The sequence below is a fragment of the Sturnira hondurensis genome, unplaced genomic scaffold (genome assembly GCF_014824575.4).
Source record: "Sturnira hondurensis isolate 20B ecotype Veracruz unplaced genomic scaffold, ASM1482457v3 Scaffold0021354, whole genome shotgun sequence".
Classification (NCBI taxonomy): Eukaryota; Metazoa; Chordata; class Mammalia; order Chiroptera; family Phyllostomidae; genus Sturnira; species Sturnira hondurensis.
The window spans coordinates 6,455,073-6,473,863 of NW_028093985.1; the positions used below are offsets into that span (position 1 = coordinate 6,455,073).

General features: G+C 36.6%; 1 protein-coding gene across 1 annotated transcript in view; it reads left to right on the top strand.

Moving 5' to 3' along the window:
• Positions 1-18,791, top strand: part of JMY (junction mediating and regulatory protein, p53 cofactor) — a 107,071-nt gene that overhangs the window by 62,655 nt on the left and 25,625 nt on the right. Inside the window, exons 4-6 of the mRNA XM_037032409.1 lie at positions 5,985-6,154; positions 18,091-18,256; positions 18,420-18,607. Coding sequence (XP_036888304.1) covers positions 5,985-6,154; positions 18,091-18,256; positions 18,420-18,607 — 524 coding nt within the window. The remainder of the gene's footprint in view (positions 1-5,984; positions 6,155-18,090; positions 18,257-18,419; positions 18,608-18,791) is intronic.

An 18,791-nucleotide genomic window follows, 5' to 3' on the forward strand; every position in this document is an offset into this window, starting at 1 on the left:
GGATTTGTATGCTGACAGTTACAAAATACTGATGAAAGAAATTTTAGACCTAAGTAAATGGGTAGACATTTTGTGTTTGTGAATTGGAATATTTAACATAGTGGTGATGTCAGTTCATCCCAGAGTGATCTATAGATTTAATACTGTGCTCTTCTGCAGAGGTTTGTTTTGTTTTTATGTTGTTAATAGATTTACATGGGCTGTTCTAATTTATATGGAAGGACAAAGAAACTAAAATAGCTAAAACAGTTTTTGGAAAGAGAATATTGGAACAATCGCATTACCTGACTTTACAAATTACTATAGAGCTACTGTGGTGTAGTGGTGTGGAAGGGATAGACTTGTAAATTGATGAAAGCAAATAAGGAATACAGAAATAAACTCATGATACATGATCAGTTATGCTTTGACAAAGCAAATTAGTGGAGGAAAAATAATATTGGAACAGTTGGTCATCCATATATGGAAAAGTGAACCTTGACCAAAGTCTCATACCTTATACAAAGATGAACTCAAAGTGGATCTAACTATAAAACTTCCAGAAGAAAACATAAGAGAAGTTTTTTTAACCTAAATGTAGGCAGAAAGTTATTAGCAGTGACAACACAAATATACTCTAAGTGATAAAAGTGATGATGGCTGAATCATAAAAGAAAAAACTGATCAAATGAATTTCATCCAAATTAAAAACTTTTACTCTGTTAGTTACTACTAAGAGATTGACAAGACAAAAGAGTATTTAAGAGAAAATATTTGCAAATAACATATCAACAAAGAACTTGTATCTGTAATACATAAAATATCTTAAAATTCAGCAAACAATCCAGTGATTAGAGGGGGTAAGAAAATAAACCATCCAGTTAATAAATGAAGAAAGTACTTGAACAGATAGTTTACCAGGGAATAAAGATGGTAAATAACACTGAAAAAGATGTTCAGCATAATTTGTCCTTAGGGTAATGCAGATTAAAACCACAATGAGATACCAACAATGACTATTAGATTTGTTAAAATTAAAAACACTAACAAAGCCATGGCTGGGTAGCTCAGTTAGTTAGAGCATCATCCTGATACACCAAGGTTGTAAGTTCAATCCCCAATCAAGGCACATAAAAGAAGCAATCAGTGAATGCATAAGTATGTGGGGCAACAAATTGGTGTGTTTCTCCCTTCCCCTCTCTCTAAAATCAGTGTGAGTGGATCAGAAATGTGGTACATCTACACAATGGAATACTACACAGTAGATAGAAAGAATTCCTACCTTTTGTGACAGCATGGATGGAACTGGAGGCTATTATGCTAAGTGAAATAAGCCAGTCAGAGAAACACAAATCCCATATGATTTCACTAATAGGTGGAATCTAATGAACAAACTGAACTAACAAGAAAAATGGGGACGGACTCATAGATTGAGAGCAGATGACAGCTAGGTGTGGGAAGGTAAGGGAGTGAAAGGATTGAGGAGAAAGGGACTCTAAATGGACAACAGTGTGGTTATCGCTGGGGAAGGAGGCTATAAGGAGATTAAATGGTCGTGGGAAAAAATACAATAAACATTAAATAAAAAAATAAAGAGTTCAGAAAACTGAAGTAAAACAGAATAGGATAATTAGTTAACTACTGCTCTACCTCCAGCTTTTAGGCTTTCCTAGCATTCTGTAAATATTTTGATAATTACTAAATGATGTCTGCATTCTTCCTGGATGACCTATTTCAACTAAGTTATATGTACAGTAGTTAAGACCCAAGTACTGAAGTTTCTCTAGTTCTACTGACTTCATTTTTGAGATGAAAAGAACAATTGCAAATATTAATATATTTCTTCCTACTAATAAAGTTGATTAATTTTTTAATTAGAATCGCAGACCTAGAAAGCTCTTAAAAATTCCTATATCTAGGCTCTACCCAGACCAATTAAATCAGACTTTGGCTAAAGCTTTAAAAAATAATAATACATAAATAAATTAAAATTAAAATTAAATCAATAAATTTAAAAAGAAAATTAAAAAATTACCAACAATACCAAGTGCAGACCGGATACAGAGTAATGGGAACAACCCTTCTTGCATTGCTGACAGGAATGCAAAATTGTACAGTGTCTAGAAAATTATTTTTCATTGTCTTATGAAATTAAAGATATGCTTACCATATGACCCAGCAGTCTCATTTCTAGGTATTCACCCTAGAGCAGTATGGTAATTTTTTAAAAGAAAAAAATAATACATTATACTAATAGTAGTTTTTTTGAATGTTTAAAGGTGACTCCCTACTATAAACTATTTTTATAAAAACTGTGTGCTTGATTTAGACTGCCTTCTAGATGCACTCTTTTCTAATGTTTGAAAAAAAAGTTTTTGTATTGTGATTAAAGAATATATATATCCATTACAGAAAATTTAGAATATTAGAGGAAAAGAAACTCCATGTCTACCATCCTGTCAGCCTTATGCCACCACTTTGTGTCTGTTAATTTTTTTTGGCTTATTATATAATTGCCATCATTCTGTATATATTCTCATATATAGTTCATAGGTCACTGGTTCTAGTTGTATGTAATTTTTGATGATTGCTCTTATTTTATAATATGTTTCTCCAGTTTTAGGCAAAACATTTTTGCATGATGAGTGGCATTCTAGGGTTCCAATTGCTTCCTCAAAGTCATTGTGACTAATATCTCAGTTCTGGTGATTTTATTCTAGCAGGAAGATTTGAGCCCAAACAAGAGGAGATAATTTAGTTTGCTTGATCTTTTCTTTTCTTTTTCTTTTCTGAGCATGTTTTCCTCTTCCTATGTAAGAGAAACAGAATGAAGATTTCTCTGTGGCTTTGTGCTGTTGAGAGTAATAGCCTTCCTTTATGTTTGCAATCTGAAGGTAACTTCTCTTTTTAGAAGAAAAGTAAAAAGTACTATTTTATTTCTTTTCTTATACAAAGCCAGATATAACCCAATTTTTATACATTACTACTTAGCTTTTAAAAACATCTTAAGTGGGCCTGTTTCTGACAAGTATGTGGAACATTAAGGTTTTTTAAAAATAGATTTAACATGGTACCTTGTAAACACCTGGACCATGTCACCTTCAGAGATTTTTTTACATTTAATGATCATCATAGGGTATTTGTACAGAGTTGTATCCTCATACTGTAAATGGTCTCTGAGCAAGAATCTTTTTTTTGCCAGCAGAGGAAGAGAAAAATCTGTTTTAGAGGTATTCCAATACAGTTCTTAGGGGTATTCCAATTTATTCACAAATAATATTTCTCATTACCTTTTATATTTCTGAGCTGTTCGGAAATAATTACAGGTGATGTGAACAGCAATTAGACATAAGAATTCGTTCCTTGTAAAGATGTTGGAACACAAAGTACTGTCTAGGTCTTGTGGTAGGTAATAACCTGAGACTGAGTTAGGACAGGGAGGTGCTCCCTAGACGTGGTCCTGAAGTGGGGAGCAAGAGAAGAGGCTCCTGACTGTTTGCAAGTATGTAGAATGTTTGACTATTTGCTGTGATTATAGTTTCATGTAAAAATGGTAAAGATAGTAGACTAGGGGCTTAAGCAAATTGGGTACCTGTTTTCACTTTACTTACTATAGGTATGTGACCTTGCTTTTAAGTTAACCAAACTCTTCAGATATGTGTATCTATGTAGAAGGTGTTAGTAATTCATACCTTACCTATTCTATAGGATTGGTGGGCAGATAGAGATAATATATGAAAAAATACTTTGAAAATAATATAACTTCATAGAAATGTGAATGGTTGTGGTGGTTGTGCATGAGAAAGAAAGAAAAGAAATAGAACAGATTATATATTCAATTAATGTTGCCTTGTGAAGTGGGAGAGACATTTGAATACCTATCATCCTCATTTAATTCCCATAAAAGCCTTCTGACTAGGTCCTATATGTCCTTATTTTGCTCACTCAAGGGAACTGAGACCAAGAAGTTAGATTTCTTGCTAAAAGTTACATGTCAATTATGGTTGGAATTGGGAATTTAACTCAAAGCTCTCTAACTCCAAACCTCCTGCTGTTTTCTTTTCCTGTAGTGCACTACTACATTGATCTTGTATTTGCATAAATATTATAACACAATTTTAAAAGATGGGCAGAAATTTAAAAGGCAGAATCATTTCATATTTAACCAACATGAGTAGAAACGCTAAAACTGAGGTACGGAGTATGATTATGAATTAAACATTACCTCTTATATGTTAGTATTTATTGGGTTGGCAAAAAAATTCATTTGATTTTTTCTGTAAGATGGCTCTAGAAGCAGCACTTACTTGTCTTTAACTTCATTTGAAACAATTTTGTTAGATTATATTGTAACCGCTGTCATATCAGCGTGCTTTTCAAAAAATTCACACAAAATTGGTGAATTTTTGTGTGGCCATTTTAATATTAAAGATTGAAGAAAATATGCAATATTTTCAGCATGTTATGCTTTATTCGGGAAAGATAAAAACACAGCTGAAATGTAAAAGTTTGTGCAGTGTGTGGAGAGGTGCTTATAACTGATGGAACATGTCCAAAGTGGTTTGTGAAGTTTCGTGCTGGACATTCCTCGCTGGACGATGCTCCACGGTCGGGTAGACCAGCTGGAGTTGATAGTGATCAAATTGAGGCATTAATTGAGAACAGTTAACATTATACCATGTGAAGACGGCCAATATCCTCAAAGTATCCAAATTTAAAGTTACTGATGAAAAGGAAAGATATGTCTCTCATTTTATGGAAAAAACTAAATGGACTTTTTGGCCAACACAATAAAAGGCACGGAACAAGGAAACTGAAAGAACTGATAACTTATTGAGAAGAGATTCTAAGTAAGCAAGCTTCTTATCCATCATAGTAGGACTTAAACAGATAATTTTTTTAAACTGTGAATCAAATAGCATTATTTTTATATGGAGGTAACCACCAGAAACAATTAAAAGTTGGTTGATTTGGGCACTGGATTAAGAGTGGGGAAGAGCTGACTGTGAAAAATTGCTGTTTTTCATTATAAGGCTGTCTACAGTTTTACTTTTTAAGAATATACATGTATTATTGTAAAAAAAATTAGGATTTCATAAAAGTCTGAGGCAAAGCTTACAAGATATACTTTGTAAAAGATGGTAGGACATAGTATCAGTACAAAATATTTATCACTTAGAACATATACAAGAAACTACTATTGAATGTAAACTGACTTAAAGGTGACAATTAGATACTAATCAGATTGTGATTGGGCATAAGGATGGTTGGGCTAATTGTGTAACAACCCAGGATGAGCCAATACCATACTATTATCAGTCATAAGCTTTTTTAACAGGAAGATATTACCTGTTTGATTGTCAAGAAGTACCTCTTGACCCAGGCCTCTGCTGTGGCAAACTAACATGTTTTCCCTTTCTCCGTGTGTGTATGTGTGTGGGTGTGTGCAGGGGCTGGGTGGTAAGTTGACTGTCTTCCTTGGGACTTGTACCACTTTAACTCTAACCTTCATATAATAACCTCCATGGTAACATCCAGGGTTTATTTCTTTTTACATCAGATCATTGCAATATTGTTGAAGAAGGCAAAATGATAAATTTAGCACATGGTTTAAATAATTTTAAATAATCTTGAATATTTCAACTAACATACCCAGAAAAATGTACAAACGTCAGAAAATAAAGTTTTTTATAGAAACTTTGAAATTTAATAACACTAGATATGTGTAAAAGTATTTTTTAAAGTTTTGAAATTAATCTGATAGCTCAGTTTCATTTTCATAAAGTTATTTTTGAGGATGATTACTTAAACTTTTTATTGAAGATATTAAAATGTAAGATTCTGTTGAATTATATTAAAGGACTGTTACAGGTAATTTATCCTGGTGGTAGGATTTTTATGTTTATCTTTGAGTGCGTGGTTAGTGAAAGCTAAGCCTTACAAATTCTTTAGTATCAAATTGCTGTATGTCTTAATGTCTTTTTTAAAAAATTATTTATTAATAGCTGTGTACGATCGAATGCGAGCAGATCAGAAGAAATTTGGTAAAGCATCTTGGGCAGCAGCTGCTGAACGGATGGAAAAACTCCAGTATGCGGTTTCTAAGGAGACTCTGCAGATGATGAGAGCTAAAGAGATCTGCTTGGAACAGAGGAAACATGCACTAAAAGAAGAGGTAACACAAAACTCAGAAAACTATTAAAATTTTTAAAAATTAAGTTTGATTTTTACCTTTGTACAAGACTGACGTATTTCTGACTTCACATGCAACTGTATATTTTGCACCAATCCATGAGATGGTATCACTCATGACAGGGCCTATGACTTGGAAGAGTTAGAAACACATCGTATTTTCACAGCATCACAATAGGAATGTAGGCAGCAATTTACTGTTAAAACAAAAAGGAGGCTGATGTCAGAATTTCTTTGCTATCTTTTAAAATTTTTATACTGTAACATTCAAAGCTTTCAGACAATTATTAAGAAATTTTCACCTCCTAGAAAAATTTAGCAAAAATCCTAAGTCAGTAACATTTTGTTAGACTTGATTATACTATACTCAAACCATTACCTTTGTGGGTTTGTTTCCCAGTCAGAACCCATACCTAGGTTGCAAGTTTGATCCTTGATCAGGGTACTTAATGGAGGCAACCAATTGATGTTTCTCTCCCTTTTCTCTTACTCTGCTCCTCTTTTTCTCTAAAATTAATAAACATATCCTTGGGTGAGTATTAAAAAAATTAAAGTGTACAATTCAGTGGTTTTTAATGTATTTAAAGAATTGTGCAACTCTCAACACATTGAACTGTAGCATTTTCGTAACCCCTCAGATAAATCTGTGTCTACCAGTAATCATTTCTCATCCCCACTTCAAGGCCTCCCAGCCCTAGGTAACAACTAATCTACTTCCAATATCTATAAATTTGCTATTCTGGACATTTTACTATAAATGGAATCAGAAAATATGTTTTTTTGACTTAGCAACTTAGCATAATGTTTTCAACCTTCATCCATGTTATAGCATGCATTAGTGCTTATTTTCTTTCTTTTTCCTCCTCTTCTTCTGCCTTCTCTTCATTTTTCTCTTCCTCCTCCTTCTCCTTCCTCCTCCTCTCTCCCTTTCTGCCTCTTTTTTATGACACTTTATTACCTGATTATACCACATTTTGTGCATTCATCAGTTGATAAACATTTGGGTTCTTCTTTTGGAGCTGTTACGAATAATGCTATTATGGACATTCATGTGCAAGTTTTTTATTTAACCTAGGAATGAAACTATTTAACCTTTTGAGGAATTGCCAGTCTGTTTTCCAAAGCAGCTGAACCATTTACATTCCCTCTAGCACTGTAGGAGGGTTAAAATTTCTCTACATCTTTCTTTACATTATCACTAATACTTCTCATAATTTGTCTTTTCATTGAAGCCATCATGGTGGGTGTGAAATGGTATCTTGTGGTTTTGATGTGCATTCCCTGATGGCATTGATGTTGAGTGTCTTTTTGTGCGCTTGTAGGCCACTTTAGATAGCTCGTTTGGGTAGACATTAAAATCTTTTGCCCATTTTGAAGTTGTTTTTTGTTATTAATTTGAAAGAGTTCTTTGTATATTCTATATACAAGTCTTTTATCAAATAATATATAATTTATAAATATTTGCTCTCATTCTGTGGATTGACTATATTGATTTTTAAAACATTTGATTGCATATTTGTTAAAGTAGTACATTTTTGTCTGTAGAGAAGAACAAAATATTATCTCTGCTTTTATTAATATAGCCTTATGAAACCTTTAGGGCTTAGGAGGAATACCAAGACAGTTCTCATTGACATTTTTAAAAGTGCATATGTTTATCTCATTTAAAAAATGGTTTATGACCTACTCTATAATGGATTATGGCTGTGATCTAGAAGGAAATCTTTTTGTGAATGAATTTTAAATTGTAGTTTTATTTTTCCTTTACAATTTCTTTTTTGATACTGTTGTGAAAGATAAAATTGGAGCTTGTCTTGCCCTGGAACTTCTTCTCATTTCATATGCTGAATCTCTTTACAAGGATTTCAGCCTCGTCTCATGTTCCTCTGAGGCATTTCCATTGCAATCTCCTTTCCTAGTTAGTTTTCTCTTTATGTTACAAGTTTTCTCGGATTTTCTTAAATTCTAAAACTTTTAAAACTTAAAATCCTAGCACTGTATTGCCTGCCTGTGAGGTAGCTTTATTACTCTAACCAGGTTGATAATGAGTTGTACTAACAACATAGAGTACCTGAAAGAGCTGCTGGGTGAGAGTTCTGACCACCTGCTTACTGCAGGAATGTTGTCCTGACTGGAATTGGCTGGGTGATAGAGGAGGGGTGAGGCGGAGTGGGCCTGAGAATCGGGCGTGATGATTGCCTATGGGTTCATTTTCCCTAAGGCCATCCTGTTTCCTTCATAGTCTGTTTTTTAAATGTTCTGTATGGTGTTTGAATTCTTCAAAGGTTTTGGTAAAACTGTCAGTTAGTCATTGTTGCCAGGTTTATGCTTGTTGTGTGTATATAATATATGCATTGTGTCTTTTATATGTATCTGTGATGATATACTCTACCAGTTTTATTAGCATTAATATAAGGTGACCACATTACTCATGAGAAAGAGAACAAATGTTGGTTATTATGCCCATCCCAAACAAATTTGCCAGCGAAGGCTTTATCATACATTATTACCCCATGATTTAAGTTAATGGGGCAACTTTTCTTTTAAAAATGTCATTATGTTGTGTTTCCTTAGGTTATTTTAAAGACAAAAAACTTCTTCATGATGTGACAGAACACTTTAAAAATTAAAAACAAATTAAATTGAAAATATTGAGTAATATTTACCATGAATATAATGCTAAACTTGAAACAAAATTTCTAAATTAATGCTGAAATATTAAATGTCACCTGTACAAGCAAAATTCTGTTTAACTTTTTAAATTTTCTTTCACTAGACTAACTAGTACTTAGGAATAAGTACGATCCCTTTTAATCTGTATCCTTTTTAACTGTTACTGAGTCTTTATTGTAACAGACTACTTGCTCCTTTAGTAACTAAAGCTGGGAACCCTGTATTCAGAGAAATGCGCCATGCACAGCTTTGCACAAACCTAGTAGGTTCCCAGATCATCTATCTGTACCTGAGCCTCTGACCATATTGTCTGCTGGTATTCAGACTTTCCCATCAAAAACGCTTGAAAATTCCAATGTCTTTTTGGCCTGATACTTTTAAAAGGGTGAGTTTAATTAGTTGTGATTACCTTATTCCATCCTTTCAATAGTATACTCCACATCAATTCAGATTTAAAAACAATAGCACAATCTGAGTATCCAAATACATCTTTACTTTCAGGTCTTTATTATTTACAGATCATAAAAGATACATTTTGAACCACTGGATAAGACTAAGTTACATATAATCACACAGGGTTAGGATTGTAAAATAAGAGATTCTCTTTATAGATGTTGATTGAAATAAGAGATACTAAAATTAAGGTGCCATCATGAAACAGATCATGGAAAATAGTTATGTCTCAATTAACTTATGGACTGTTATCTTCTGTTAAGGATGTTCTCTGGTTAATGGGGAATTAACCAGAAAACCCTCTGGATTTCAGTGTTTCTGGTTGAAAGTTCTAAAAATGTATCAGTGTGCTAACTTGTCTTGGCAGAGAATTTTAACCATTCCCATTCATTTTTTAAAGACTGTGATTCTGAAGTCATCTCTGTGAACATACATAAACATCTGGAATATTGAGCTGAACACACACACACACACACAATCCTGAGGCTAGTTCTTTTTATTTCATTATTTTGTCTTTCTCCTAAAAGCATGTGGCTAAATTATTAATTAAGGTTATAGCCTTCTGGGTGAGTTTCTTTAAATCATCAAGTATTTATTGAGCATTTACAGTATGCTGTAGTGGGCATGAGCTAATGATGTAGAGACAGCTATTCAGCAGGACTTCCGTCAGTGATTGAAATGTTCTATATCTGCACTTTCCAATAAGGCTAGCTACTAGCCACATGTGTATTGAGACTTATGTGTCATAGGAACAGAGCTTTTCATTGTATTTCATTTAAATAGGCATATGTGCCTTGTGGCTGCTATATTGGACAGAGTTATAGATTTCCCCTTAAATGAATTACTTAACCTGTCTGTAAAATATCAGTAATATATGCCTTCTAGGAGACTTATGAGTTATTGTGTATAAATCATTTAGCAAAGTGCCTGGCATAAAGTAAGAACTCAAAAATAAATATTAGATATTATCATTCTGAGCTGCGTATCAAGTATTCTGATGTATGTATCAAGTATCTTGGAAGGGAATACAAAGGTGGGAAACATGTAATTTCCCATGCTTAAAATGTTTATTTGAATTTTATATGGGCCTTTCCAAAAAGAACATAGGTTGTGAATCTGGGGTGCTTGTTGAGGGAAAGAGGCTGACTTTGTATTTTTTATTTATTTATCAATAAGCAGAGTGTGTTTCGTATTTGCACATTAGAAATTTCAAAGCCTCTAAATCCAAAAAGCTAGGTTCCACTCTAAAAACTATAATATTACTTAAGTATGAAATTCTGTTTTAGCTATCTAAGCCACATTTCGATAGTGGTTGCAAACAAAAGAAATATAAAAGTTTTAAATGTTTCAGGCCTTACTTATCCTTAGTGCTTTATGTATATTATCTCATTTAATTTTCAGACATAACCCTGTATGCTGTAAGCCCATAGCTATTATCTGAAACCCTTAAAACCACATACATATGTTTCAGAATTCTCAGTTTTTCAGATTTTTGAAAGCCAGTTAGGGCATATAACTACTAGACAAGTGTTAGTATTCCAGTGATGAAACATATAGATGTTTACATTAAATAGAATAAATAGGGACTCATATCAGTTCATATCATCTTCTCGAATGGATTGTGAGATCAGGTTTAGACGTCAAAGAAATTGTGGATATTTTCCATTTTTTAAAGATGTCTGAAATGTGGAATTTTAAATAATTCTGTCAGTTTGTATGCGTCATCAGTATTTGTACAGCTGTTATTGGTGGAACCCCAGGTTTGACTGGTTCTAAGTCTCATGTTCTTCCCATCTTTCCATATAAAAAGGTTAGTCTTTTTTTGTGTGTGGGATAACAGTCTATTTTTATTTTATTTACACTGTCCTTCAGTTTCTAAATTATCTACATATCTTTCTGTGTATATGTATATAATTTTAAAGGCATGAAGACCTTTTTTAAAAATTTGTTGTTCACTTACTATTGTCCTGCCATTTTCCCCGTTGCTCATCTCTGCCATCCCCACTCTCACAGTCTGTCCCCGCCTTGCCTGTGCCCATGAGTTCTGTTTGTGTTCCTTTGCTTGCCCCTTCCCTTTCTTTCCCCCATTATCCCTCTCCCCCTCCTCCTCTGGTCACAGTTAGTTTGTTCTTTATTTCCAAGTCTCTGGTTCTAGTTTGCTCATTTGTTTGTTTTGTTGGTTAGTGTGGGGGTGACTTTCCCCACAAGTCGTCCATCCCCACACCCCCACACCCCCCACCGTCTGCCATGGATGAAAGTAAACAAGACATGATCTGCTTGGGGAGGAGGGGTGGCCAATCCCTCAAAAGGGAAGAGCCTCGAGCCCTTTCCTCCAGTGGCTTTTATTGGGTTGTAATACACAGGAATACAGGGTGGCAAGGATCAAACAGTAGATAACATTTCAAAGAAATCTGAGGGCTTAGTCTGAGTCAGTGTCTGTTAGGAAGAGGGTTTTGCAGAAACTTTAGGGTTTCCTGCTCAGACCCTTAACATATGAATGAAAGCACTCTTAGCAAAGCAGGTTTCACAGGATTTTGAAGGATTCTTTGTGATGCCAGATTTTTCCCCAGGATCCGCCCTGGCAAGGCAAAGAGTTTTACCCCTCCCCATCAGGTAATCAGGCTTAAGTGGATTAGAGCCAGGAAGCGCTTCTCCCAGAGGACCAGGGGACTGGGCTATGTCACATAGCCAGGGGGCAAGGGTCCATTGCAGTCCCTCAAGTCCTTCCATGATGGCCTCCCAAGTGATCGAGTCTGGCTTAGGTTGCCCCTCCTTTGAGGGGTGTTACCCATCTCTGACTTTCTACCATGCTTTGGGGGCAGGGAGGAAACTTGGGCAGCATTTGCTACCAGAGACAAGCTTTGTCTCCTGTAGCTCAAATTCCGGAGGTCACTTGCTCATCCTTAGCCACGGGAGGTAGTTACAGTTCCTAGAACCAAGCAGAGCTGTCCACAACAGGTTAGGTTCAACTTACAGGTGAGATCATATGGTATTTGTCCCTCACTGCCTGGCTTATTTCACTTAGCATAATGCTCTCCAGTTCCATCCATGCTGTCACAAAGGGTAGGAGTTCCTTCTTTCTTTCTGTATAAAACCTCGTCTTGATTTGAGTGTTTGCCAAGCTTGCTTTTAATGTTATTTCTCTTACGCTGTGCATGGTTTTATTAACTAATCTGAACCCTTGCATCATTTCTTGTTTACTGTCATGTTCTCTGTAACTCACACAGTGGTGAGTACTCAGTATTTATTGGCTACTGTGTTGGCTCCACCCACAGTATTCTGAAAGTTTTGTTTTTTCACAGACCCTTGCATGTCAAGGGATTTTCTAGCACAGTGGGGTGAAAGACAAGACAGGGGCATAATTAGTTTATATAAATTGCTTTCTGTTTATTTTTATGGTATAGTACAGTCAGTAAAGTAGGTACACATGAAAACTATATCTTTATTGTGCATGGGAGGAATGAACGATCATCTGTGGGGTCAACAGTGTATGATGTACTTACATGGATATAAGATGTCAACTAGTATTTCATGTATTTCAGTTTCTTGCTAGATTTACTGCAAAAACATACTTCTTTGTTTCCTTTTTCATATGTACTGGAATGATTCTCCCCACTTTTGTCTAGTGGAAAGACCACCACGCTTGTAGGAACTGGGAGAACTGGGACTCATTTCAGCATTAGTAGAACTACCTGGTACTACTTACATTAGAAAGTCACAGATTGCTTTGGGGTCTTGATATCCTAGTGTCAAAAGATTAGGAGGGCGAAAATTGAGCTGAGTAAAATTTCAAGGTAGCAGTTTTCATTGGCAGTGATTTTATTTTATTTTATTTTATTATTTATTATTAATTAATTAATTAGATAATTTATTTATTTTGTGTTTAGCCTATTCCTCAGGCTTCCTTCTTGTCTGGGGAAGCACTGCCTCCAGGTATAACAAAGATGTCTCATCTATGGCACCTGCCCTCTCTGCCTAGCTCCATTGTCTGTAATTAGTGCTTCTTCCACTCTGGCTTCCCTTTCCCTTAGTTCTGCGGCTGTCAGCTGAGTTAGGTACCAGGGAAAAAACAGTCTGGAAATTTCAAATGTTACAGGGAAGAGATTTGGAGCAACATAGCCTTTGTTCCATTGCTACCTACGTGTTCATACCTTTTACTGAAGATATCACATCCGTACTGAAGTTTATTTATTTTCTTTTATATATATTTTACTGATTATACCATTACGGTTGTTCTGTTCCCCCCCCTTCATTCCCCTCCACCCTGCACACCCCCTCCCCCACCATTCTCCCCCTTTAGTTTATGATTACATGTCTCAAGTTCTTTAGATTCTATATTTCCCCTACTATTCTTGCCCTCCCCCCTATCTATTTTCTACCTACCATCTATGCTACTTATTTTCTGTACCTTCTCCCCCCTTCTCCTCCTCCCACTCCCCTGTTGCTGACCCTCCATGTGATCTTCATTTCTATGGTTCCACTCCTGATCTAGCTGTCCTCTTGGTTTGCTTTTGTTTTAGGTGTGGTTGTTAATAACTGTGGGTTTGCTGTCCTTTCACTGTTCGTATTTTTTGTTTTCTTTTTCTTAGGTAAGTCCCTTTAACATTTCATAGAATAAGGGGTTGGTGATGATGAACTCCTTGAATTTGACCTTATCTGAGAAGCACTTTATCTGCCCTTCCATTTTAAATGAAAGCTTGGCTGGATAGAGCAGTCTTGGATGTAGGTCTTTGGATTTCATGACTTGGAATACTTCTTTCCAGCCCCTTCTTGCCTGTAAGGTCTCTTTTGAGAAATCTGCTGACAGTCTGATAGGTACTCCTTTGTAGGTGACTGTCCCCTTATCTCTTGCTGCTTCTAGGATTCTCTCCTTCATTTTAATCCTGGCTAATGTAATTATGATGTGCCTTGGTGTGTTCCTTCTTGGGTCCAACTTCTTTGGGACTCTCTGAGCTTCCTGGATTTCCTGGAAGTCTATTTCCTTTGCCAGACTGGGGAAGTTCTCCTTTATTATTTGTTCAAATAAGTTTTCCACTCGTGGCTGTTTCCTTCCCCCTTCTGGTACCCCTATAATCCGGGTGTTGGAACATTTAAAGATGTCCTGGAGGTTCCTAAGCCTCTCCTTATTTTTTTGAATTCTTTTTTCTTTATTCTTTTCTGGTTGGATGGAGGCGTAAGTGGAAACACTGTGCCTTCTCCCACAACCAAGTTTGAATACAACAAAGGTTTAGTAAACAAAGACACAGCCAAAGAACAGAAAATTGAACCATACGGAAGTCCGACAACAACGAACTCTTCAACTGGGACTGGTAAGAGGAGCGGAGTCAGCAGAGGAGCAGGGTCTGGCAGGAAAGACCCCCAGACCCAGACACGCAGGCAGCCAGGGTAGCAGCGCGGACCCAGTGAGGGTGCGGGGCAGACTGACTGTAGTCACATTCGCGCGCAGATAAACCGGCAGAGTGAGCAGTGAGAAGGACCGTGCAGGCCCCAGCGGGCGAACCCAGCTGAGGAGGGCTGACCGTGGTCCCACATTTGCTCGTAGTGGGACAGAATGCGCAGGCCCCGGCGACAGTGGCAGCAGCAGTGGGAGGCGGTAGATGGGACCGCCGTTGCTCCTCTTTGACTCTGCCCCCACGTACAGCGTCACAACCCAGCAACTGAGTTGCCCCGCCCTGGTGACACCTAGGGCTCCACTTCTTATACATAACAGTCCAAACTGTGGCTCAAGAAGAACTCAAAGCCCCAGAGCTGATAACTCTAAGTGAAAAAGAAATAGCGAGCCTCTCAGATGCACAGTTCAAAATACTGGTGATCAGGATGCTCACAGAACTGGTTGATTATAGTCACAAATTAGAGGAATATATGAAGGCTAAACTAATTGAAATGAAGGGAAATGCACAGGAAACCAATAGTGATGGAAAGGAAACTGGGACTCAAATCAATGGAATGGACCAGAAGGAAGAATGAAACATCCAACCGTACTGAAATTTAGATAAACTTCAGAGCACTGTTTTGCCCTCCTGATTTCCCTGACTTGTCTTTTATGCCCTTCCCCTTAGCCTATCCCATGAAAGTCCTTTCCACAACCCCTTAACTTTTCCTGAGGCCCACCACTGCCCTATTGTTTGTTCTCTCAGAGGTTGGTGTTAAACAGATTCCTTGTCTACTTCTGTCGCTGATGAGGTTTTGTCTCCTTTTAACCCTGCCATGGCAAATACACCTCTGAACTCTCCCTTGTTCTGAATGGAAGTCACTCAATCAGAAAATTGGTGGTGAGGTCACTTTTGTTAGAGAACACCTTCTTCCTTTTCTTAGTTTGCTATTTGATATTTGCTGTATTGTGGTATCACTGTGCATCTCCAGTGTTTTTAAGGTACTTTGACCCCGCTCAGCAATCAAAGTATCATTCTTGCAGTTGAGGCATTTGACAGTGGAAAGGTATGCCAAGTCAGAGGATTGGATAGGAGAGTGGTAGGGTAAGCTTTATTAGCCCAGTGTCAAAACGTGGCAGATGATGGTCACTTCTAGCTGACAAGAACTAGAAGTAGTAAAGATGGAACTAACAAGCCTAGGCTGGACCTGAATAAGTATCAGTGGAGAACTGATCATAGATGAAGGCTTTTAGACTGATTCATACCAAGGCCTTACTGATTATAATTCCCGCTTAGAGAATAAAGCCTTCTAATATTACATGTTTTACCTATTTGCATGCTGTGCTCACAGAGGATGTGGGTGCAGATAACAGAGGAAGATGCATCCTGGGCTTTGGTCTCCAGACATGTACAAGAGCCCCAAGATAGTGTATAAAGAGATGTTTGTAATTAAAAGTGAGAGTAACCCTGGCTGATGTGGCTCAGTTGGTTGGGTGTCATCCCACAAACCAAAAGGGCATTGATTTTCAGCCAGGGCACATGCCTAGGTTGTCGGTTCAGTCTCCAGTCTGTTGGGGCGCATACAAATGGCAACTGATCTTTGTTTTTTTGTATTAATATTTCTCTCCCTCTCTTTCTCCCTCCATTCCCTTCTCGCTGAAGTTAGTAAGTGTGTTCTTGGGTGAGGGTAAAAACAAAAAAATAAAGTGAGACTAGGAGTTTGAGGAAAGAAATCACTCTTAGATTCCTTTTATGACTTAGGACAAAAGCATCAGGATTGCATTTTGTAAAAGTTCTCTTCCATGAGCCACTATAATTAAACCCATTTGGGATTTGTTCTATATTTATTGTTTGTTGCTCATAACATGATGTTGCAGGGTCACTGATTTACAGCTTATATAACTTACTAAATATTTATTTATAAAATCTTTATAACTTTTATTAAATAGCACTGTATTTAATTCATCTGGTTATTTTGAAAATGTATACTGTTGCACATTTAGACAACATCCTAACTGTTGGCTTTGAAGTTCCAACTTGATATTAAAGGAACTGGAAATTGTATACTAAGACAAAAACATTAAAATGATTGGGTAGCACTGTGTGGATATCTATAATGTAAAGGAAGGCTGAAATCTTGTTTAAAAATAGTCTTTGTATGTGCTAACATGTTTCACCAACCTCACCAGCCAGAAGGGATTATTTTGTAGCAATAAGGCTTCACTGTCTTTGATGCCATGGCTCACCCAGAACTACTAGTCAAGTATGTTGCTGGCATTCTGGAAGCCCCAGATGATGTCTCACTTGAACTCTTAAAGATTTCTCTCGTTTTCCTCTCTGTTCTTCCCTCACTTCCTTTGGTAGTTACTCCCTGACATGCCACCTGAACCAATGCTTCTAGTTCCCAGTAAACCCATACCTGTGCCCCAAGTCTCCTGGACTTCTAAGCATGAAACTTTAAACTCTGGAAGGGGTGATGCCATGTTCTTATAAGAACTGTTCTTGGAAGAATGCTTATTCTCTCACACCAGAAAACTGTGCCTATACTTCCCACCTTAGAGATGCATGAAAAGCTGTTTCTTGTCCCTTTCTCCAAAGAGCCAAATAAGTATATATAGGACTAGTGGTGTTAGGAATCATTATCTGATTTATACCTTCCCCTACAGTGGTTTTCTTCTGATGCCTGGCAAAATATCTTTTCCTTCTCACTTCAAGACTAAAAACCAATCAACCAACCAAACAAGTCTCATGCAAGACCACCCACCACTTCATGAGACATGCGCAGAAATTTCTGAATCCCACCTTAGCTTCATTGTAGGACTCTAAGCCTCGTCTACTTCATAGTAATAGTGATCATTATGTACCTTGTAAGGATTTCCACTGAAGGCATTTGTCATACTGCTCCAACTCACATCTACTCACCTTGTTCTCCAGGCAAAAGATCCTACCAGCTATCCAGGCTGTGACCTTGAAGAAAAAACAAAGCCCCAGATGTGTTGAGGTTGACCAAACTTTTACCCCTCTGTTATAACCGAGTATGGCCTAATCCTACTCGTATACTTTACATGAAAAGGATAAATGTATAACTAGCAACCACTTTTGAGAGTGAAAGGGACACCATTAATATTTATGTCAGGACAATTCAAATATTAGTATCCTAAATATGGATGAGCTTAAAATCATAAAATAAGATTTAAGATCTTATTTTTACTGTTTGCCTAATTATTTTTAAAACTGTATGTTTTAATTATTACTGTTTTACATCATTTTAAAATCTTTATTCTTGTGTATAAGTTTCTTTCTTAAAATAGTTGCTTTATGGGTATATCCTGTCTAATTAGTTTTCATTTCCAATTATAACTTAAATGTGATTTTTTTCTTTTCCCCACCAACAAGAAATGTCATGTTATTTTTAATGCAGATGCAGAGTTTGCAAGGTGGTACAGAAGCCATAGCCCGACTGGATCAGTTAGAAGCTGATTATTATGATCTGCAGCTTCAGTTGTATGAAGTACAGTTTGAAATCTTGAAGTGTGAAGAGTTACTATTGACAGCACAACTGGAAAGCATCAAAAGACTTATATCGGGTATTGTGTACATTTCACCACATACGTCCACAAAAGATTGAGTACTTAATAAGAGATAATGACTTTTCCTGAGGTGACAGAGCCAGTACATGGATTAAAACCCTGTTCTGTCTTCTACAGTCCATGCACTTAACCATTACCCTTTGTTGCTGTTCTGTAACAGAAAAGAGAGATGAAGTGGTGTACTATGACACTTACGAAAGCATGGAGGCCATGCTGGAGAAGGAAGAGATGGCAGCGTCGGTGCACTTACAGAGAGAAGAGCTGCAGAAACTTCAGCAGAAAGCACGCCAGCTGGAAGCAAGACGTGGACGGGTTTCAGCCAAGAAAGCCTACCTCAGAAATAAAAAGGTATAATAGGTTATGTATTTATTGAATATATAATCTTAATTTTAATTCTTGTATTTGTTAACTAATCCTTGATCCATAGCTACTAGTCCTACTTTGTCACTGATACTTACATATCTTTTTAAATGAAGTAAATTATTATGGGGTGCTCAGTCAGATCTTGCTGGAGTTATTTGGTAATATATGA